Source organism: Ailuropoda melanoleuca, chromosome 6 (assembly GCF_002007445.2).
Source record: "Ailuropoda melanoleuca isolate Jingjing chromosome 6, ASM200744v2, whole genome shotgun sequence".
Lineage (NCBI taxonomy): Eukaryota > Metazoa > Chordata > Mammalia > Carnivora > Ursidae > Ailuropoda > Ailuropoda melanoleuca.
The window spans coordinates 110,797,474-110,822,439 of NC_048223.1; the positions used below are offsets into that span (position 1 = coordinate 110,797,474).

At 35.8% G+C, this 24,966-nt stretch overlaps 1 protein-coding gene across 1 annotated transcript in view; it reads left to right on the top strand.

Annotated features, from left to right (window-relative positions):
- SHOC2 (SHOC2 leucine rich repeat scaffold protein) overlaps positions 1–24,966 on the top strand; it is a 93,895-nt gene that overhangs the window by 51,580 nt on the left and 17,349 nt on the right. Inside the window, exon 3 of the mRNA XM_002913558.4 lies at positions 17,568–17,705. Within this exon, the coding sequence (XP_002913604.1) occupies positions 17,568–17,705 (138 nt within the window). The remainder of the gene's footprint in view (positions 1–17,567; positions 17,706–24,966) is intronic.

The following is a 24,966-nucleotide window of genomic DNA, read 5'->3' on the forward strand; positions in this document are numbered from 1 at the left end:
TGGAACGTCTTTATTTCTCCATCAATTCTGAATGACAGCCTTGCTGGATAAAGGATCCTTGGCTGCATGTTTTTCTCTGAAAGAGCTTTAAAAATGCCCCCCCCCACCCTTTCTCTCATTCCAGGTCTCTGTAGACAGGTCTGACGTAATCCTGATACCTTTGCCTTGGTACGTGAGAAATTTCTTTGCCCTGGCCGCTTTCAATACTGTATCCTTGGATCTAATATTTGCGAATTGCACTATGACATGCCGTGGCGTAGGTTTGTCCTGGTTGAGCTTGGATGGGGTCCTCTCTGCCTCTTGGACACGAATGCTTGTTTCCCTTCTAGATTAGGGAAGTTTTCAGCTACAATTTGTTCAAATATCTCTTCTAGAACTCTGTTTTTCTCCACCCCCTAGGGATGCCGATGATTCTGACATTGGATCGTTTCACTGAGTCAGTAATCTCCTGTAACCTACATTCGTGGGCGTGGATTTTTTTTAAGTCCAGCTTCTATTTTCATTTGTTTCTTCTACTAACCCTTCCTCCAATTTGCTAATATGTTCCTCTGCCTCATTTTACCCTGGCCATCAGAGCCTCTAGTTTTGACTGCATTTAGCTCATAGAATTTTTAATTTCTGCCAGATTTGCTCTCATTTCCACCCTTTGAGATTCTAATTTCTGCCAGATTTGCTCTCATTTCCACCCTTTGAGATTCTATATTCTCTTGACCATTGTTACTCTGAATTCCATTTCTGATAATTTGGTCGCATCCATATCCATTAGTTCTGTGGCAGAGGCCCCAGACTCATTGTCTTTTCTTTACTGGGGGGGGACTTCTCCTTCCCGTCATCCTGATGAGGAGAAGTTGCAGGGTTGTCCAGATCCCAAATTATTGACCAGGACCCAGGCCGTGCACCCTTGTTTTATAGGGATCTTAGGGATGTGGCTTCTTCTTTAAAGATTTTATTTATTTATGTGGCAGAGAGACAACCAGCGAGAGAGGGAACACAAGCAGGGGAGTGGGAGAGGAAGAAGCAGGCTCCCAGCGGAGGAGCCCGATGAGGGACTCCTTTCCGGAACGCCGGGATCACGCCCTGAGCAGAAGATAGGCGCTTAATGACTGTGTCACCCAGGCGCCCCTGGATGTGGGGTTCTTGATTTTTCAGCCTGCCTTCTGGGGGAGGGGCCTGCCACGCTGTTACTCAGGCAACGCTGTTTGGGTAGAGTCTCCATGTCCCCTGCGAAGGGGGATGGGGGTGGGCACACTGTGAGCCTGTGTTTCCAGGCTGTTGTTCTCTGGCGGCTTTCCCTGGTGGTTTGCTGTGCCTCTTCTGAGAGTCAGAGCAGCAGCGGCCTAATCTCAGCCTCTGTCTCAGAACAGAGGGATCGTGGACCGTTCTCCACCGATGTTCTGGGCACTTTAACTCTGTTTCTGTTGGTGCTGCTCAACCCTGCAGCATCCCAGGATGTGCACCCCACACCCGGTGTCCCAGCCCTCACTTCCAAGGCCTGCGTGTCTCTGTCCTTTGTGTTTCTAACGCTGCCAGCAGCCCCCGCGCGCTCTCGGAGCTCCCGGTCTCAGTCTGGATTCAGTGAGCACACCGGAGTTCTGGAGTTCCGTGAGATGTCTGGTGGCGTGTGCTCCCCGCTCACTGTCCCAGTCTGTTTTCTTGCAGGTGCCGGTCCGCGAGTCCGGCTGCTCCCTATGCAGGTGGCTACCGCTTCCCGGCGCCCAAACCTGGCGGCTCCCTCCCCCTTCCATTTATCTTCCGATATCTGTGCGCGGTTTCACGGCTCTCCGCTTCGTACCTCAATACTCAGTGCTGGAGATGTTCATTTGTAGAGATCCAGATGTATCTTCCTGCATCTCAGGCTGATTCCATGGATGTTCAGGCTGGTCTGGTACCTATCCAGCTCGACTTGGGACCGGCTGTAAAAGGGGTCCCCTACTCCTCCGCCATCTTAACTCCTCCCCCTCCAAAAGGGAGGACAGAATCTTAAGGCAAGTTCCATGCTCAACCCAACACGGAGCCCCACTCAGGGCTCAGTCTCATGATCCTGAGATCATGACCTGAGCCAAAACCAAGAGTCGGTCGCTTAACCAACTGTGTCCCTGGGTGCCCCTAGGAAAAAGAATTATTTTTAAGATATAAGCATCTTTGGGATGCCTGGGTGGTGTAGTTGGTTAAGTGACCGACTCTTGGTTTCAGCTTGAATCATGATTTCCGGGTCATGAGATGCCCTGAGTTGGGCTCCATGCTGGGTGTGGAGCCTGCTTAAGATTCTCTCTCTCCCTCTCCCTCCCTCTGAAAAAAGAATTAACATAAAATACAAGCATCTTTAGTATGACTCAAAAGTGGAGGTCATATGACTTCACAGGGTAGGTCACAACTTATGAAACCTAATTGTTTACCAGTATTTGAGTGCCTACCATATACATTTTTAATAGGACCTTTTTGTATTTTGCTAGATTTAATTTAACTCGTACTAAAATTTTGTTAAAGAATTTGTATCTCTATTCAGCCTGGCTATTGATCTGTAATTCTCTTTCTCTCTCTCTCTTTTTTTTAATGATAGTTTGCTCTAAAAGTAATGCTGGCTTCATATCATAGAATGAGTTGGGAAGTATTCCTCTTTTGTGTTCTAGAAGAGTTTGTGTAGAATTAGTAGTATTTCCTCAAATGTTTGGAAGAATTTATCAGTTCTACAATCTGAGACAGATGTTTTCTTTGTAGGAAGGTTTTTAATCACTGATCTAATTTAATTTAGTTAATAGATACAGAGTTATCTGAGTTTTCTTCTCAGTTGAATTTTGGTAGTTTGAATCTGTCAAAGCATTTATCTATTTTGTATAATTTTTTGAATTTTTTGGCATAAAGTTCAGAATAGTTCTATATTATTCTTTTAATGTCATCAGCATAATTTGTAATCATGTCTCTCTCATTCCTCATATTGGTAATTTGGTCATCTTTGATCAGTCTGGCGAGAGATATATCAATTTTATTGGTCTTTAAGAAAAAACCTGCTTTTGGTTTCATTTTTTCTATTATTTTTTTTCTTTTGTTTTCTCTTCTTTATTTAGTTTTTTCTTTAGGTTTGATATGCTCTTCTTTGTTTACTTTAAGTTATTAGATTAATTTCAAACCTTTCTTTTCATTATATAAGCATTTCATTATAAATATTCCAAGTACTGTTTTAGCAGCAGCATGCAAATTTTGATGTTGTATTTTCATTATTGTTTATTTTAAAATATTTTCTAAATATCTCTTATTCTTAACCCATGGATTATTTAGAAGTGAATTGTTCAACTTTCAAGTATTCAGGAGATGTTTTCCAATTTTTTTGTTACTGATTTATAAAATATGGCTTGTCTTAATAAATGTTCTATATGCAGTTGAGAAGTATATGCATTGTGTTGGTTTTTTTTGGAGCAGGGCCACAGATTAATTGATAATATTCATTTATTCTATACTGCTATCAATTTTCTGTCCACTGTTTTCAATTAGTGAGAAAATATGTGTTGAAATAGCCAACCATAGTAACAGATTTTTCTCCCACTAGTATTATTAATTTTTGCTGCTTATATTTTGAAACTATTATTACTTGTAGATATACTTAGGATTTTTTTCCCCCAGTGAGGTTACTTATATCATTAAGAAATATCTGTCTTTATTTCTGGTAACATTCCCAGTAATTTTTTTTTTTTTTTAATGAATCCTGTTTTATCTGTTGTTAATACAGCCACTCCAGCTTCCTTGTTAATTGGTACTTGGCATTGTATATCTTTTTCCATTCTTTCTCCTCTTTGTGTCTTTACATTTAAAATGGTTTCTTATAGACAGCATATAGATCTTGTGGTTTTTAATCCTGGCAGTTTTAAAAATTTTTAAGTTTTTTTAATTTAAGTTTTAAGTAGTTAACATACAGTGAAGTATTGAGTACAATCCAGTGATTCATCACTTCCTTACAACACCCGGTGTTCATCATAACACATGCCCTTCTTAATTCCTATCACCCATCTAGTCCATCTTGCACCCACCTCCCTCCATCAACCCTCAGTTTGTTCTGTCTTGCTAAGAGTCTCTTACGGCTTGTTTCCGTCTCTCCTTTTTCTCTTTGTCCCCTTCCCATATGTTCATCTGTTTTCTTTCTTAAATTCCACATATGAGTGAGATCATATTAATCCTGGAAGTTTTTGTCTTACTTGAAGAGCTTAGACCATTTACATTTAATATAGTTTCCAGTATGATTTGATTAAATCAACCATCTGTTTTTCTGTTTGTGCCATTTGTTGTTCTTTTTTTCCCTTCATTTCATGCCTTATTTTAGATCAACTATTTTTATAAAATCCATTTTTCTCAATTGTTGGCATATTAGTTATATATGTCTTTGTTACTCTGCTTTAGTAGCTGCTCTAGTATTTACAGTACATATCATAACAGTCTACATTCAAATAACATTATACCACTTCTCATATATCTTAAGAACATCACACAGAACACTTTTACTTCTTCCATTCTTTGTGCAATTATTGTCATACTTTTTTATTCATACGTTAAAAATCCCATAATAATACATTGCTGTTATTCTTGCTTTAAATTTTATGTTTTTTAAGCTTTTCACTTTGAACAGATTTTAGACTTACAAAAAAGTTGTACTGGTTTTACAACCCTGTGTACTCATCTACCCCTTACCCAGCTTCCTCTGTTATTAACAGTCTACATAACCATTATACAGTGATCAAAACCAAGAAATTTACATTGGTACAATACTATAAACTACAAATTTTATTTAGATTTCACCAATTTTTCCACTAATGTCCTTTTTCTGTTCCAGAATCATACATTACATTTAATAGTCATATGTCTGTAGTCTCCTTCAAACTGTGGAAAGATTTTTAAAACTTTCGAAGAGTACTGCTCAGGTATTATATAATAGATCACTCATTTTTTGTTTATATTGTATTTTCTCAGGTTTGAGATTATGTGTTTGGCAAGAATGCCACTGAGGTGATTATGGTGCTTTCCCCAGTGAATCATATCAAGAGATATATGATATTGATATGTCTCATTGCTGGTGATTTTGATGTTGGTTATGGTGATTTTGTTGTACTGCTCTACTTTAAAGTTAATAATTTTTTCTTAATAATTACCCTAGGGAGTGCTGGTTTTAGTCTATGCCAATATCTTGTTTTTCCTTAATCTTTTGCTCCCTGATTTTAGCGTTCATTGGTGGATCTTGATCTTCCCTGAAACAATTATTACTGTATTCTAATGGTGATTTTTAAAAATTTCTTTTGCATTAATTGATATTCTTCTACAATAAAGAGCTGTCTTTTCTCTCCCTCGTATATTTATTTATTCCATTACTTAAATTATATCAATCTGGACTTATCTATTCTGTGGGTTCCAGTCCAATATTATTTTTATTATTTTATTGCCCAGTTTGTTCCACCTTTGGTTATTGTGGACTCTTTTAGGTTGGTTCCTGTGCCTTTTGCTATGCCATCATCCTTCTTCATTATCTTTTAAAGAAAAATGCAAAAAAAAAAAAACCAAAAACCGAAAAACAAAAACACCTCTTTTATAGTTACCCATGAATTTACCATTTCTAGTACTTTTATTCTTTGTGTAGATCTGAATTTCTCTTTTCTTTTTTTCCAGAGAACTTCCTTTAATATATATTGTAGTGCAGGTATGCTCACAATGAATTCTCCAGGCTTTTGTTTATCTCAGAGCCTTTTGCTTTTATTTTTGAAAGCTATTTTTCTTAGTATAGAATTCTAGTTTGACAGCTTTCGTTTTTTTTCCTTTTTTTCTGTATTTAATTTATTTTTTGAGATTTTATTTATTTATTTGACAGAGAGAGGCAGCAAGAGAGGGAACACAAGAAGAGGGAGTGGGAGAGGGAGAAGCAGGCTTCCTGCAGCAGGAAGCCTGATGTGGGGCTGGATCGCAGAACCCCGGGATCATGACCTGAGCCGAAGGCAGAGGCAGATGCTTAACGACTGAGCCACCCAGCTGCCCCTTTTTTCTGTATTTTAAACTTCTCTCTCCTATCTCTCTGGGTTTTGTTTGGTTTTGTTTGTTTTTTCTGGCTTGCCTAGCTTTGGGCAACAGTTTTTGCTGTTATTCTTATTTTTGCTTCTGTGTCTAAGTCTTTTTCTCTGTATATTTAAAAAATGTTTTTCTTTGTCCTTGGTTTCCAGCAATTTGTTTACAGTGTGCCTCTATTTGGTGTTTTTCATGTTGCTTCTGCTTGGGAGTTTATGAGCTTCTTGGATCTGTGGGTTTATGGTTTTCATCAAAGTTGGAAAGACTTAGGCCATTATTTCTTCAAATTTTCTTGATTTTTGGCACCTTCTTTGCTTTTTTTATTCTGTGGATTTCTAACTACATGTATATTAGATCTCTTTATGTTACCTTTCAGGTCACTGATGTTTCTGTTCATTTTTTATGTGTGTTTTAGATTGTTTCTATTACTGTTTTTTTATTGCTATATGTAATTTCTTTTTCAATGTCTAAATCTATTGTTAATCCCATGTAAATGAAATTTGAATTTGAGATACTATATTTTTTTGAGATTTAGTCTGATATATGGTCTTTATTTTTATAGTATGGCTCTTTTGGGATTTTGTTTTTTGACCCTTCTAACTTGGCAGCATGGAAATTCCAAAACTTATCCACTATAGATGGCAGCTGTCAAAATCTCTGCCTGGCTCTTTAGCCTTCTAGCGGTTGTTTTTCCTCTGGGCTCTTGCAGTCTTCTCTCCCATGGGTGTACTTTTGGAGTCAGTGAAAAATTTGAGGGGTGTGTATATGCAGATTTTGGAACTCCACTCTTTGTGGTTTCCTCCTTTCCAGGATATCCAACCTTGAATTCCATCCACTGTCGTAGACCCTAGACCTTGTCCTCTGGCTTCTCAGGCCAGTGGGACTCTGGCTTTCTACTTGAGATTTATTTTCTGCTGCCAGATTTGTGAGTAACTTCATGGTAAAAGCCTTAACAAATGTGGATCATACCCAGTGTAATTTTTTTATATGAGTTAGCTACTGTTCATAAGAAAGTACTCTGAAACATAGCTCTTAAAACAACACTCATTTACTACTGTCTTATAGTTTCTTTATTCAGAATCAGACATAGCTTAACTGGATCTTCTGATTCAGGGTTTCCTCCCAAGATCTCTCACTCAGGGTGGTAGCCAGGGCTGGGGTATCATCTGAAGGCGTGCCTGGAAAAGGATCTACATCTGAGCTCATGTGATTGTTTTCAGGATTCATTTGCTTGAAGGTTGTTGGACTAAGGGCTTCAGCTTCTTCCTGGCTGTTGGCTGGAAACTGCCCTCAGTTCTTTGCCACATGGATCTCTCCAGCATGGCAGCTTGCTTTATCAAAGGGTGCACGCGGAGAAGGCAATAGAGAGAGTGGTAGCAAGATGAGAGCACAATCTTTTGTAACCTAATCACAGATATGACATCTCATCATTGTTCTTACATTCTCTTCATTAGAAACATGTCACCGAGTTCAGTGCACACTCAAGGGAGGGTTAATTATACAGTTACACATGAGACAGGGTCATTGGGGCCATCTTAAAAGTCTGCCTATCACAGTCCCCTTTTTGCAAGAGTTGAATTCGTTCTAGTTTCTGCTTTGAGTCTCTCTGCATGCTTTTGTATAGTGTTTTTAAAGTAATTTATCCAGGACTGCACGGTTACCATTAGCCAGAAGACCAATACTTGTTTCTTTGGATATTAACCCCAACTCCCTCTTTGGGATGGAAATGTTCTGTCATGACAACATTTTCTTCAGACCTGTATATATTTTTTTCCCTAATTAACCAAAAATTGTTACCTATATCGCTGATAATCTCAGACTCAGCATGATCAAATATAACTCCTCACCAAACACTCCTCTTCCTTTTGGATTCTGTTTCTCTCTTTTAATTGCATCATTATCTTTTCTGTCAACTCAGGTTCAAGATCTTGCAATCAGGATTATTTTTCCGTGTTCTAGATCATTTCAGTGTGGCCTAATCAGACAGGTTGCTGGCCAGCCAATTTTTTTGTCACCAGTTTGTCAGGTTAACAACACAAATTGAAAGTAAGCATTTAGAATCTTGTATAACAATTTGACATTGCCGGAACATCCAAAAATGCAATTTTGTATTTTACAGAATATTGGTCCACAACCACCTGTGAAAAAAATAAAACCCCTTCATCATATATAATTTACCACATTCCTATTGCTATTTCCATGTTTAGTTGCTTGTGTCGTGGGCCTGTTCATTAAGGTGCTTTTGATGATTCATGGTAGGCCCTCATATTATTTTATGCAAGCTAACTGCAGTAGCTTCCTAATAGACTGTGCTTCCTAATTCTGCCTTTTCCAATCCATTCTTTCAAATCTATGAGAAAATAGACTTCTCAGAACAACATTCTGATTATCATGCTTGTTTAGAAACTTTAAATTGTACTCTTTTACCTGATCAAAAAGGTCTGTATTCCTTAGTTTGATATATAGGACTCCAGATCTCTTTTCTTCTTTTCCTTTCTCCCTTTCACATGTCCTGTGTTTCAGTACACATATGTACATGGTTCCTCCCTGCCACTCTATACACTCTTATTTCTAGCTGTCTGTCCTTGCTTTACTTTTTTGTTTACAGCAGTTATCACTTTATTTCCTTATTTTCTGATGCTTCCTTTGGTGCATACTAGAATGTGAGCTCCTTGAGAATCGACTTTGTTTTGTTCACTGCTTAATTTCTAGTAGGTACACAATAAATTTTTCTTGAGTGATGAAGTGAATGAGATGGTCATCCTAAATATAAAGAATTTTGACAATGAAAGGCCTTGAAGATCTAAAAGAATGTTTTTTTTAATGGTGAAATTTCATAAGCACCCTTCTCTGGCTTCCATCAAATCACATGTTGTCTCCTGCTAATTGTAAGTTTCCTGAAAAGAGGTATTTAGTGTCTTGTGGTCTCTTTGTTTCTTTAGTGCCTAGTATTGTGCCTGGCAAAGAGAACAGGCACATAGGAATTTTTTTCAGACTGATTAATGCTCTTAGAGCAATAATTTGTCTTCTGTTATGTTTTAGTGACACAGTGTATTCAAATCTTCGTATAATAATGTTCCTTTGTTACTGCTTAAACCCCAGACATTTAGTTTGTCACTTATTTAATCAAATATTCGTTAAGCTACTCTGAACAAAGCCACATATAAAATATTTTTAACAATTACTGAAAGTCAATGATCTTTCTAAAATAAGATGTGAAAAAATGGGAAACTTGGAAAAGTTCCAAATAATCCTCAGCAATTTCATATTTAAATGCATTTTAATAACTTGCAATCTCCAGAAGGGGAAAAAATTTTTTCTCCTCCTAAAATCACTCTTCCATTGATGGATGAACATTAGTTTTACATCTCAATTATCTGACTTCCATATATCAGGCACCATGTGTCCCACTTCTTTTTGCATGTGGAATGCTAACTTTCTGTATTACAAAATGAAAATGGGTTTAATATATTAGAGTAACCTGGAAGACTATATTGCTCAGAGAAATAGCAGGAAGAATCCCAACAACAAGAGTCTAGGCAGTGTTGTCACCTTTGAGAAGGAACATGTCACCATGCTTCATTGTCTGGATATAGGGTAATGTCATGCTTAAAAAGTCTTGGATATACTGTGCAGCCCTTGCCTCCTCTAAAGACAAGGCAAAAGGAAAATAAATTTTTCAAAATGGAATTAATTTAGACTTTAGAGAACTTCCATAGAGGGGAAAAAAACCCCACATTTTACTAAACTGCGTTGAAGATTATGCATCTAACACAAATTTAAGAAATGGCTTTTTCTGTTTTTATGCCACGGTTTAGTTTGAGGCATGTCCAAAGCAGGAGCATGGACCAGAGACATTTTTTAAAACTTTATTGATAGATCATAAATGTACAACTGAAAAATGTTTGCCAACTGTATAATATCAGTATCCAAATGAAAAAAAACAGAACATCAAGACCACCCAGGAGACCCTTCTTTCAGTCACTATTCCCATCAAGAGTAAACTTAGTATACTGACTTCTGCGAACAAACATTAAATTAATTTTCCTTGTTTTTATATAAATGGAACCATAATCTATGTATGTTTTTGTGTTTGAGTTCTTCCTCTTGGCATTATTCATCATAATTAGTGTATGTAGTTAGAAATTGTTTATTCTCATTATTGCATAATATCTCATAGTGTGAATATGCCACAATTTATCCATTCTGTTGCTTGGTACTTTGTAATTTGGGGCAGATACAAATAGTGCTACTATGTTACTGTAATATGAGTCTCATGGTAAATATATGGACTCATTTCTGTTGAATATATCCCTAACAAAAGAATTAGAACCCATGATTTTTTTGCCTAATTTCCTCATATTGTTTCTTCTTCTTCTTTTTAAATTATCTGTGTAGTTTCTGACCATCTTTTAAAATCTGGCTTTTCCCAATCCACCCAGCTAGAATATTGCTTCTCTATTTACCCATCACTTTTTTTTTAAAAGATTTTTATTTTTAAGTAATCTGTACATCCAACGTGGGACTTGAACCCACAGCCCTGAGATCAAGAGTTGCATGCTCCAGTGACTGAGCTAGCCAGGTGTCCCCTACCCATCACTTTGTGTATGTGTATATACCTCTTACTTTTTTTTTTTAGGTAGGCTCCACAAACTCATGACCTTGAGATCAAGACCTGAGCTGAGCTAAGAGTCAGATGCTTAACTGAAGAGCCACCCAGGTTCCCCTGTATACCTCCTACTTTATGTTTACAACATTCTACTTATATATATTTTTACGTAGATCTTAGTTTTCCAGGATAGATTTTGTTTTTTGAGGGTAAACATTATCACATTATTATTGCTTTTCCAAAAGGTTCCCTTATGTCCTGTAAAGCTATACTTTCAAAATATAACCACCACTGCTACATACCTGTTAGAATGGCTAAAATCCGAAACACTGACAACACCAAATATAGATGCAAACTCTTACTCGTTACTGGTGAGAATGCACAATGGTGCAGACACTTGGAAGACAGTTGGCAAATTCTTTCAAAGCTAAACATAGTCTTACCATTACAATCCATCAATCATGCTCCTACTTATTTACCCAAGTGAATTGAAAACTTATGTCCATACAAAAAACTGAACACAAAATGTTTTTAGCAGTTTTATTCATAATTGTTAAAAATTGGAAGCAACTAAGATGTCATTCAATAAATGAATGGATAAACAAACTGTGGCACAACACAATGAAGTATTGTTCGGTGATAAATGAACTATCTAGCCACAGAATGACACAGAGGAACCTTAAATGCATATTGCTGAATGAAGGAAGCCAATTTGAACAATGCTACTACATCTTACATGATTCTGGCAAAGGCAAAAGTAAAAGACCAGTGGTTGCTAGGGGCTCTGAGAGAGGGGAAGAGGGGTGAATGTGTAGGTGAAGCATGGGATTTTTAGGGTAATTAAACTATTCTTTCTTTTTTTTAAAGATTTTATTTATTTATTTGGAAGAAAGAGTGAGGGAGAGGGGGAGAAAATCTGAACCAGACTCCACTGAGCACAAAGCCTGATGGGGTTCTCGATCCCGCAGCCATGAGATCATAACCTGAGCTGAAACCAAGAGTTGGATGCTTAACTGACTAAGCCACCCAGGCACCCCTCATTAAAACTATTCTGTATGATACCTGTAATGATGGGTACACGATATTATATATTTATCAAGGCCCATGGAACTACACAAAGAGTGAATACTAATATAAAATATGAACTTTCAGCTAATAGTATTAATGTATCAGTGTTGATTTATCAACTGTAACAATGTACCACTTAATGGAAGATGTTAATAGGGGAAACTGTGTGCAGGGAAGAGCATCTGTGGGAACTCCGTACTTTCTGTGCAGTTTTCCTGTAAACCTAAAACTTCTATAAAAACAATAATAAAAAACACTGTTATTACAATTACCACTCCTTTCTTAGTCAAAGCTGAACTCTTTACCTTAGCTTGCAAGACTATAGGTGAATCTGACCTAGGCTATTTTTTCTCCTACCACCTGATCCCTTAATCATGATTTTAGCCACATTGGTCTTCTGTTGTATTTTGAACTGCTCTCTTGCCTCATAGTCTTTGTGCTTGCTCTTCACTCAGCCTGAAACATTCTTCCCCCAGAATTCTCATCATTTCTTCCCTCTCCCATTATTTAGGCCTGTTTTCTCTTCTCTTCTTTTCTTTTTTCTTTTCTTTTCTTTTCTTTTCTTTTCTTTTCTTTTCTTTTCTTTCTTTCTTTTTTTTTTTTTAAGATTTATTTATTCCAGAGAGAGAATGAGAGAGAGTGAGAGAGAGAGGGCACGTGTGAGTGGGGGGAGCGTCAGAGGGAAAGGGAGAGAGAATCCTGAAGCACAGGTCTGTTTGCAAATGCTACTTCATCAGCGTTTTTCCCTTTTACCTATTATCAACACCTCCAATCTCCTTCCCCCATCACACTCTTTTTTTTTTTTTTTTAAAGATTTTATTTATCTGACAGAGATAGAGACACAGCGAGAGAGGGAACACAAGCAGGGGGAGTGGGAGAGGAAGAAGCAGGCTCATAGCAGAGGAGCCTGATGTGGGGCTCGATCCCATAACACCAGGACCACGCCCTGATCCGAAGGCAGACGCTTAACCGCTGTGCCACCCAGGCGCCCCCCCCATCACACTCTTACTTTTATCTTGCTTTATTTTCTTTTATAGCTCTTAATACTTCCTCACCTTGATTATATGTTAATTTGTTTTTCCTTATTAAAATATAAGTTCTAAGAAGGCAAGCATTTTATCTTTTTTTTTTTTTTCTCTTACTGTATCCTTGTCCCCTACAATAGTGTCTAGCACATGGTAGGTGTTTAGTAAACATTTGCAGAATGGATAAATGAATGAAGTCCATGTTCTCTCTGTAGGCAAATGTGTGGGAAGTCAAATTTAAAATCAAAAGATGGCTTAGTGTGGAATATGAGTCATAAGATGTGTAATATTAATGGCTGATGTTACCAATATGATAGCATGATGCATTCGTTTTCTGTAAAAGATACATCTGCTCCACAGACAGGAAACTTCTATTATGGGTCAGAAAATGCTCTTCTATGAACAATGTAGAAGAGACTGTTTACCTCTTTGAATCTCTCTTTTTTCTCGTTGAATTAAAAAATGTACAAAAATGAAAAATCACAAAATACAAATGTATAAAGTAGGAAATAAAAACCACTCTTAAACCCAGTCAAAGGCAAGTCAGTTTTTAACACCTTGGTTATTGTCCTTGAGAATCATCTGGGTTGGATTTATATATATTTTTTTAATCATATTTGAATCATGTGGTGAAACATGTTTAAAAGTACTGTGTAGCTAGACAGAGTATAGAAATAGGAAATGGTGTGTAAGTATTTCATGAACTGCTTAGATATTTAATATGTAAATATCTTACAGATTATAACTTAGGCTCTTATTCTGGCACAGTGTCTAGAATTTGTCGTATATTCACAATTTGCAAATGTTTCTAATTATTATAATATGAACAAGAGGAGCTTGGGCAGTTATGAGTGTTACTCTAAAGAAGAGAGATTTTAAACTCCTCCTACCTCCAACACTAAAAATGTTTTGTTAATTGCATTAAATAGGAAGTTTTGGATTAGTTTTGAAAATATTTTAGATTTTCATGGAAACTATGTGTAAATGATAGACTTCCCTGAAGTATATTAGACTTTTTTTTTGGACTGAACAAAATTTAAAGTCTGAAAATGTTCTTCATGGGGCTTAAAATTTATACATGGATTTTGGGGAAAGTCTAAAACAATTTTCAGATTTAACTCCCAATAATATATATATAATTTAGTTGTGAGTGTACTGTATTTCAGGGACTAACAGGCCAGATTTTAAAATCATGGGGTTTTTTTTGTGTGTTGTTAAAAAAAATTAAATCACATTTCCTGAGTTTTAAGCATTTTCAAAATATTTAGGGCTTACTAGATTGTGAGAAAGAAGTATTAGTGTTATTAGTTGACACTCTTCTGAATGTGTCATTAGTACCATGATTTCCTGACTTTGCAGGGAGTTGTATTGCTGGAGGATAACTTCCTGGAGAGAATATATGTTTAAAATAATCTGGTTTCCATGTGGTAATTTACACAAATCAAAAAGGTTTAACTTAATTAATTGAGTCTAGGTGATTATAGTCTGCTTTTAAAAAACTTTTTAGTTTTAATATTAGTCATATGCAAACTTCCTAAAATATTAGTAACTAATTTGTTTTTATGTTCAGATGTATCAAACTGGCATCCTGAATACTGAAAAAACCCCACAAATGTGTTTAGCAACACAGTGTTTTGTTCTGTTTTAACCTAAGAATTAGTTGTTAGCATTTAAGCATTAGGAGGTTTTATTTGAAAATCTAGATTTCCAACTTCGTTTGAAAAATGGTAGTATTGAACTTTCTTGTTCCAATGTAGCAGTGATTCTCAACTGAGGGCAATTTTGGCAGTGTTAGAACGAAGGACATTTGTTAATGTCTAGAGACAGTTCTGATTGTTATAACTTATTTGGGAGGTGCTATTGGCATCTAAAGGGTAAAGGTTAGGGGTGCTGCTTATGCCCAGGATAGCCTCATATATCAAAGAATTATCCAGTCTAAAATGTCGTAGTACTGAAGTTGAAAAGTCCTGCAATATGAATCCTAGCTATTCCAAATGGGCTACAGTTAGTCATAGTCTTCTTCCAGCTTGTTTTATTTACTTGCCTCGACTCTATACACTTTTGGACTTGTGTATCTTTCTTTAGAGTAGTGGAAGTTATTTTCATTGCAACTAAAACAGTTTCAAGTATTATTTATTAGAAAAGATGATGGCAAATTCAAAAAATGTTTTATTACCTCTGGCTTGAAGAGCATTAGAATCCAAATTTTATCTTCCCCAGTTATCTTCATTTATTCTTTAAGTTAACATGATGCTGTGTACTAAGCACTGTACTAGATACAGAGGAGATAAGCAGGTATACAAACTTAAAAGATTGTTATGTTTTGGAGAATTGTTCCATTTACCATTATGTAATTTAAAGTGAGTTTTTTGAAAACAACATGCAGTTGGATCCTTTTTTTTTTTCTTCTCTGACAGTCTCTTGTCTTTTATTTGGTGCTTTTAAATTATTAACATTAACAGTGTTTACTGATTTAGTTGAATTAATATCAATTATATTTGTAACTGTTTTCTATTAGCTGAACTTGTTCTTTCTTTTTGTCTTTCACAATTTTTTTGCCTTCATCTGGTTTTAATTGAGCATTTTATATTATTCCATTTTCTCTCTTCTTAGCGTATGATTTATACTTCCTTACTTTGTTTGTATGTATGTGTGTGGTCGTCCTGGAGTTTACAGTGTGCATTTACAGCTCATTATAAGTCCGCTTTCAAATAATGCTATACCACTTCATGGGTAGTGTGGTTACCTTATAACAGAATATTCCCAATTCTTCCCTATTGTCCCTTATAACGTTGCTGTCATTCATTTCATTTATCCTTAATCTATAATCATCTAATACATTGTTGCTATTAATACTTTGAACAAATCAGTATCTGTTAGGTCAATTAAGAGTAAGAAAATATTTTATCTTTATTTCTTCTCCAGTGCTCTTCTTTTATATAGATGCAGGTTTCTCATCTGTATCATTTTCCCTTTTTTTGAAGAACTTTTAGTATTCTTGTAAGACAGGTCTACTGGTGACAGACTCCCTCAATTTTTGTTTGTCTGAGACAGTCTTTAGTTTTCTTTTACTTTGAAGGATAATTTCATTGGATACAGAATTTTAGGATGGTGGGTTTTTTTTTCTTTCAAGACTTTAAATATTTCATTGATTCTCTTTTTGCTTACATGGTTTTCTGAAGAGAAATCTAAATAATATGGTTTTTATCCTTGGTTCTCCAAAAGTAAAGTGCTTTTATCATCTAGCTTCTTCCAAAATTTTTCCCTTTGCCTTTGATTTTCTGCAGTTTGAATATGCAATGCCTAGGGGAAAACAGGAGGAGATTTTTCTTCTGTCTTTATCCTAAGAACCTGGGTGGTAAAGTACAAGGGTCCAGTTTCTCTGCCTCCTTGCCTACATTTGTTATTTTCTGTTTTTTTATTATATAGCCATTCTAGTGGGTGTGAAGTGGTATCTCATTGTGGTTTTGATTTGATTTTTCTAATGATTAGTGATTGTCGTGCATCTTTTCATGTATTTATTGGCCATTTGTATATTTTTTGGAGAAATGTCAAAGTTCTTTAACCATTTATAAATTTGGGACTTGATGAGTTGTAAATGATCTTTTGTTTTGGATATTAATCCTTTAGTAGATACAGGATTTGCAAATATTCTCTCCTATTCTGTGGGTTGCCTTTTCACTCTTTTGATAGTGTCCTTTGATGCACATGTTTTTAATTTTGATAAAATTCAGTTTACCTATTTTTGTTGCCTGTGTTTATAATAATACGGCTTAATAATGTGCCCTAGACCCATTTTTCAGTTTCATGTACTTTATTTGCTCATCTTACTTTTTCAGTATTTATAATAAATGCCTTTAGAAAAAAAGGGAAGTCATGAGAGAACCAATGTAGCTGTTACAAATTATGAAGTTTTTGAACTGTATGTTCAAGTAAAGAATTCTGCAATGAAGAATGTTGCAAAATAACACTAAGAATCATCTAAATTGCCAATACAGCTCTTTCAACTAGAATGAGGAGAAATAAACCTTCTTTTCTATCCTTGTGGAGTACTATGAAAATCTAGAAGCAGTTTTTGATTTATAAATCTCACTCTGTATATTCATATAACATCAGAACATATGCCTATTTGAGATTATATATACTTTTGAGGTAGAAGATGACCGTCAGATTGCAAGATGAATCTGATATTATCGTGTTGAATTTGGTTAACAAATTAGTGAGCTCTACTTGAAGTATGCAATATATAAACATAAATGTGGTTGAATTGGTTACTTTAAACTACATATATATAATATTAGGCGGTCATTTATATTGGTAGTCATTTATAATCAGCATTTTAACTTCATCAGATGTCACTTTCTTCTTTCGTTTTTTATTGTGGTATAATTGACAGATAACATTACATTAGTCCCAGGTGTACAATATAATGATTCAATATTTGTAAGATGTCATTTTCTTTTTTTTTTTTTTAAAGATTTTATTTATTTATTCGACAGAGATAGAGACAGCCAGTGAGAGAGGGAACACAAGCAGGGGGAGTGGGAGAGGAAGAGGCAGGCTCATAGCAGAAGAGCCTGATGTGGGGCTCGATCCCGTAACGCCGGGATCACGCCCTGAGCCGAAGGCAGACGCTTAACCGCTGTGCGACCCAGGCGCCCCAAGATGTCATTTTCTAATAAGTTTCAGATCTTGTGTTTGACTTCTACATTTTCCAGAAAGATATAATTATGATATAGAGAATGAAGGTGTTTTTTTCTTTCTTTCAGTATTACTTAATATATTCTTTAATAATTCTTATTAAATTTTTATGTTGGTCAATTTTACAGGTGAATTATGTAACCTCATTACGCTGGATGTAGCTCACAATCAACTTGAACACCTCCCAAAGGAGATTGGAAACTGCACACAGATAACCAACCTTGACTTGCAGCACAATGAACTGCTAGACCTCCCAGATACTATAGGTATGGATGATATTAATAGTCATTTATAGCTACTTGGACATTAAAAAGACAATTTTTTTGATCCATTTCTATAACAAAAGTTAAAAGATTAAAATTCACTATTGTCAAAGTAGTAAAACTTTTTATTTCCATTTCTTTGTGAAGAGAATAATTAGGTTTTAGGAAATGAGTTCAATCGGGTTATAAAGAAGGCAAAGTGGAATACTGAATATTGAGTATATATTTTATTGTAACTCTGCTTAATTTGCAGAATGGGTGCATTTTCTGTTTTTGCTCATTTTGGAATGTTGCATTCTATTATATAGGGTGTGGTCCCTTCTTGGCTGAAGTAAACAGGGGCTCCTGGGTGGCATAGCGGTTAAGCGTCTGCCTTCGGCTCAGGGCATGATCCTGGCGTTATGGGATCGAGCCCCACATCAGGCTCCTCTGCTAGAAGCCTGCTTCTTCCTCTCCCACTCCCCCTGCTTGTGTTCCCTCTCTCACTGGCTGTCTTTATCTCTGTCGAATAAATAAATAAAAAATCTTAAAAAAAAAAAAAGGAATTTTTTAATAAGTTACAATAAACTGTTTAGGTTACAGGACAACTAATCTGAGACTTCTTTAAGATATAATAGCTAGCCATTAGAACCTATATCTTCCTGATTGTTGGCCCAGAATTCTTTATATCACATTACTATTTGTAGTGGCAACAGACTAAGTATTCTAGTTAAATAGTTAACTGCATTAGATTTATTTCTGAAAGGCAAGATGGTGTACAACGTATAGTGAATTATTCCACTATATTCTTAAGNAGTTTATTTATTTATTTGACAGAGATAGAGACAGCCAGCGAGAGAGGGAACACAAGCAGGGGGAGTGGGAGAGGAAGAAGCAGGCTCATAGCAGAGGAGCCTGATGTGGGGCTCGATCCCGTAACGCCGGCATCACGCCCTGAGCCGAAGGCAGACGCCCAACCGCTGTGCCACCCAGGCGCCCCNAAATAGTTAACTGCATTAGATTTATTTCTGAAAGGCAAGATGGTGTACAACGTATAGTGAATTATTCCACTATATTCTTAAGAATTTTACTGAAATTCATGTGTAAATAAAAGAATCTGATTTCTGGATCAGTAGAGACTGAACACAATTATTTCTTGCTTTTCTATCTTTAAATCTATTGAAATAGCCAGGATGAACAGAGAAAAGTGACCCTAGAAGAAAAATAGCATAGAAAAGATACGTATTACATATCTTTATATACATACACGTTTATAAAACGTGATCAGACTGGTGCAAAAAAGAAATAATACATTCCTTAGAAATATCTTTGCCATATAAAGTTTAATTTAATGGGAAATACTGTGTAATATAATGAATACATCCAAAGACCAAAATAGCGATTTGTAGGATAAGTGGAAGAAGCCCATTAGAATCTAGAACAAAAAGACAGAAGGGTACAAAAGAAGTGATGAAGAATCATGAGAGAAAAGACTAGAAGTTCTAGAAAGAGAATAGAGGTAATACAATGAATAAATTAAATAAAATATAATTTTATAATCTTTCCCTGAACTTGACAAAAGCCCAGATAGTATGATTGACATTGCTTACCAAGAAGACATAATGGGAAAAGATACATTCTGGTAGAAGTTTTAAAAATTAAGATTTACTTAATTGCTTTGAATACACCATATAGTGACATATAATGCTATAAAACCTGTTCTTTGTCTAGTTTCAGTTGCAGGGTAATGCTGGCCACATATAGTAAGTAGGAAATTGTTCCCTACTCTTCAGTTTGGGGAATAGTTTGTATAAAATTGGCGTTATTTCTTCCTTTAATTTGTGGTAAGATTCATCAGTGAAGCCACCAGGGCCAGTATTTTTCTTTATAGGAGTGTTTTTAAAAACAGTTTTAATTTTGGGTTGCCTGGGTGGCTTACTTAGTTGGGCAGCGGACTGGATTTCGCAGCAGGTCATGATCTCAGGGTCCTGGGATCAAACCCTGTGTTGGTGGGAACTGCTTGAGGATTCTCTCTCTGCTCCTTTCCCTATGCGATCTCCCTAAAATAAATAAATCTTTAAAAAAATTTTTCAATTTCTTTAATAGATACACAGCTATTTAGATTGTCACTATTTTATTTTTTTAAAGATTTATTTATTTTAGAGAGAGGGAAGGGGGGCAGAGAAGGGAGAGAGAGCCTTAAGCAGACTCTGCACTATCTCATGACCCTTAGATCACGACCTGAGCTGAAACCAAGAATTGGAGGCTTAACCGACTGTGCCACCCTGGCAACCCTCACTTTATTCTTTTTTTTTTTTTTTTTTTAAAGATTTTATTTATTTATTCGACAGAGATAGCNGACAGCCAGCGAGAGAGGGAACACAAGCAGGGGGAGTGGGAGAGGAAGAAGCAGGCTCATAGCAGAGGAGCCTGATGTGGGGGCTCGATCCCATAATGCCGGGATCACGCCCTGAGCCGAAGGCAGACGCTTAACCGCTGTGCCACCCAGGTGCCCCCCACTTTATTCTTGAGCAAACTTAATCATTTATGTCTTTCAAGGAATGGGTCCATTTCATTTGTCACATTTAGTAGGCATAAAATTGTTAATAATATTCCCTTATTATTTTGATATCTATAGAATTTATCATAATGTCACTTGTCTCATTCCTGATACCAGTAACTTAGCTGTAACTTAGATCTTCTCTCTTTTTTTCCTATCTGGTTAGAATTGTATCAATTTTATTGATTATCTCTAAGTTTTACTGATTTTCTGTATTTCTCTGACTTCTATTTCATTGATTTCCACTTTGACCTTTATTATTTCCTTTTATTTGTTTTGAGTTTTATTCTGATTTCTTGTGGTGGAAACTTGAGGTCATTGCTGTGAGTTTTTTGTTTTTTTCTTGAGTTTTCTTGAGTTACATATTGACATATTTAGTTTGTGTTGTATGTTCTTACATTGAAGATTTCATTTCATATGCGCATTTAGTGCTATAAATTTCCCCTTAGGTACTGCTTTAGTAGCATTCCACAATTCCCGATACATTGTTTTCCTTTTTCTTTTGTTCAAAATAATTTCTAATTTTTCTTTTGTTGAGTAGAGTGACATAGATGAGGCAATCTGAATTTATTCTACTACCTGTCCTTTTTTGTGTATTTTTTTCCCCTAATTTTTGTCAGATACACTGTCAGGACATGTAACATTTATGGTATATATTGTTATGCTGCTCTCCAGTTATTTTTCATCTTAATGTTCATCAACAGTCCTTGTTGTCATAGTTGCCCCAGTCATCTCTTGGTTGGCTCAAGTCAATCTTACAGTAGTTTTCTCAGAAATGGTTCATAAATAATAGTCCCCTAGTTATAGAATGTTTGTAACCTTTATACTTGAACAGTTTGGATGGATATAAAAATCATTGGATCCAGCTTTGTTTCCTTGAACATCTTACTAGAACTTAAAGATAGTTGTACTATCTTCTGGCATTGAATGTACCAGAAGTATGAGGCCAGTCTAATTTTTTCCCATGGTAAGTGACAATCTTTTTGCCTGGTCACCCAGAGTACTTTCCTTTATTTCTGAAATGCACGAACTCTATTTCTCAGTGTTGATTTTTCAGAGTACACTCCCTGGGATACTCCGAGCCAATCAACATATAGGTTTAATTTTTGATAGTTTTATATAGTTTATATACTTTTCATGAATTAAATAGACATACTTTGTGTTGTATGTTCTTACATTGCAAGATATGTCTAAGTTTGCTTATTTTGAATAACCAACTAGTTGCAACAGCGAAGGAGAAAAGAATAATGCATAATCTTTTCTTATATGACATGTAAAAAGCACATAAAAGCACAGTTGCTCAGTTTTAGAAAGAAAAATAAAGGTTGTTTACTGCAAATCAGACAGGGGAACTTAAATTAAAGATGTTTGAAATGTTATAAAGTTAAAATTCTTATCTCTCTCACCAATGCTTAGTCACTCTGTATTTCTTAGGATATTATAGATACTAAGCACTTTATTGCTCCTTAAGCATATCAGGCAAGTTCTAGTCTCAGGGCCTTTATACTTCTTGGTCTCTCTGCTTAGGACTCTTTCTCCTAAATACCCACATAATTTCCTCTAACCTTTCAGCTGATCAAGTGGATATCTATAGGGCATGGTCGTCAGTCAGCACTGTTCTTTCTCTCAAATAGTCCACCAATATTTTGTTTAATATTTTATGCATGTGTCTATGTCTGTGTTGTGACAAATAACAGTGAAAGGGGGATAAAATTAGAGTACAGTACATACTTGTATTGTACCCTGGCAAACAAGGAAGTGTAGGTGGTGATAGATGATAAAAATCTTCCATTTACTAGGTCTGGGGTCACAGTCTTTTGGATTCACTTCCTCTGACTAAGGGTGACTTCTCCATGTATCCTTCTTTCTCCTGGCTTTCTTAATGTTATATATCTCTCCTCTGTCAGAATTACTGTATTTTAAGCATGTTTATTAATATGAAAACATTTGACTTCATTTTTAATCTGTTGTGGTTAAGATGTTATCTCAGAATAACAGAAGTGCCTTGCTTCTAGAACATTCTTCATGATCAGATTACAAGTATGTATTGGAAATCAATGAGAACTGAAACATTAACAATAAGAAACTTATAAATATTTTATTTATTTTTACATGCTTTGATAGTTGTCAACAAATGGGAGTATTTATATAGCTGTTAATCCAAATAATGACGAAGTAAGTAATATTTATTGAAATTTTTATAATACTGTCATTTATTATACACTATGTATATTAAAAATTCTTTTGCCTTTTCCATCTCTCTCGTCCCCAGTATTTTGATTGTACAGCAGAAGGTTGAGATTTGGTGAGAAATTCAAACATTTGGGCCTTGGTCTGTTACATATCGCAACAGTCTTCGATTGATTGACCTTTGAGATTCTCCCTCTTATTTATCAGAGAAGAGAAATTCACCCAAAACATTTAGTGGTAAACTTTACTGGAATATAGTTCTCCTGATACTTTTCCTGTTTTTTTCTATTCTACGTCTTAAAAAGTATAACTTAAAAAAAAAAATCCACACCTATCCTGCACAGTTGATGTAGGTCCTGCAGGAGCTGCCCTACTCTCCTTTCTCAGGACTAAAGAAACTTGCTCTAAACTCGGAATTGAAACGAGATCTTTTACCTGTCACCTGACAATCAAGTTTTCCAAAAATCACTTTATTTCCTTGCCTTCTCTTTTTTCTTATAAGTAGACCGAGATGTTTTTACCCCTTTCTTTATTTAACATGAACACTCCTAGAGTAGTTTCTCACTCCCTGGCAGTAATCACTGCCATTTACATCCAGGCTGAGCAGTGCTAGGATCACTGACAGCTCACAGGATGTGGAGAAGAGGCAGAAGGAAGTAGGGAGGGGACAGCTGGTTGTAGTTAAGTGAGAGAGTACTTCAAAATATATTTATAGTATCTCTGACTTAACCATTAATCTACTCTGTTGAATAAAACTGTTCTCTTCCGTGTAAATATTTTCTAATTCAAGAATCAGTTATGAACTAAAGAAAATGTTAACCTTCATTACAGCAGTCATTTTGTTTCAGACTATGAACTTGATATGTTATAAAGCCTGCTGTGATTTCTGGTGATTTTATGAAACTGGGGGGGTGGGTGGGTAAGAGGTCTCAAGGAGGAACAAATGTTTTATTTTCTGTTTCTTCTCAAATGAGATAAAGAAAAATACGCAACAAGACCTTGCCCTCAAGGCTGGAGCACAGAACAATTCACAGAGGTCTTTTGTTGCACTGGGCTCTGAAGAAATGTTACAGTAATTACGGTTATATCAACAAGTAGAGTTTTAGTAATTAGGTTTTAGGTAATTACAGTGTAGCTTCATATAACAACTTTACTAGTTTTCTTTTTAGTGATGTCATTCTCTTTTGGGTTTTTGACGTTTAAGAATTTTTATATCGGTTGCTTTTCAGTTTGCTTTCAGTTTTTTGGTTCAGTGTTTCTGGAAAAAAAAGTACCTTTGACATCATTTTCATTGTTAGAACTCTGTGCCTTTTCTACTGGGTGTTTTGTTGTGTGTGTTTTTGTTTTTTGCTACTTTGTTAAAATAAGATTAAGATCATTTGAGTTAAGAGTTTTACTGAAAAGTTCTACTGAATTAACCTAAAGATGCTGATTATATTTGCTGAAATTGAAAGCATCTAATTTTAATTCATAGCCGTTTGATGTTGCTATAATTTAAAAATCTGACAGCATAAGAAAGCAAGCTGTCAGAGCAGAGCACAGAACAACTTACAGTCAAAGTTAAGCACTTAAAAGCTAAATGCCAGTGATTGGCAGTGATCAGCCTACATTTATACGCAGCAGCTCAGCAACATTGATTTTATTTCTTAGTCACAATGGCTCAACATTAAAGCAAGCCATGGCTTGATTTCTAGATTGCTGTTTAGTTTGTGGTAAAACCAATCACTGAAAAAAGCTGGGGTTGAAATCACTACAGGGCGTGAATCATAGTAAATGTCAGACTTCTGATGTCCAGCTTTTTTCCTTGCACTAGAGAATTTTGATTTTTTTTTTTAAAGATTTTATTTATTTATTTGACAGAGAGACAGCGAGAGAGGGAACACAGGCAGGGGGAGTGGGAGAGGAAGAAGCAGGCTCCCAGGGGAGGAACCTGATGTGGGTCTCCATCCCAGGACTCTGGGATCACGCCCTGAGCCGAAGGCAGACGCTTAACAACTGAGCCACCCAGGCGCCCCAAGAATTTTGATATTTCATCCTTAATTTTTTTTCACCTCTTTTGTTTTGCTGAGAGTCATGGATTTTGGCAAAATGTGTATGGCTGAACATGCCATGCTTTCAGTAAAGTGATAAGAGCTTTGCACACGTGAGTTTCTCATTAGGATAGCATATTCTCATAGATTAGATTTTTTAAAGTTCGTTTTCTACCACACCCAAAAAAAAGGGAAAAAGAAAAAGTTTAGGAACGTTGGAGGTACTGTTTTATTTAAATAACCACTAATTTTGGTACTAGATAAGTCATGTGACAGTTTCATTACATTATTTTCATTTTGTAATTTTTAAATTCTAGAAACCTATGCCGATTTTAAAAGTGAGAAATTCAAGAGTTACTGTCCTTTTAGAAGAGAAATTGCAGGAATCTGGTTCTATTTATTGGGCTTTTGATAAGCATTTAGAATTTATTACACTAGTCTTTGATATTAGAGAAAGCTTTTAGGTTTTGATGAGAATAAAAAATGTTTTAAATACTGTATTTGT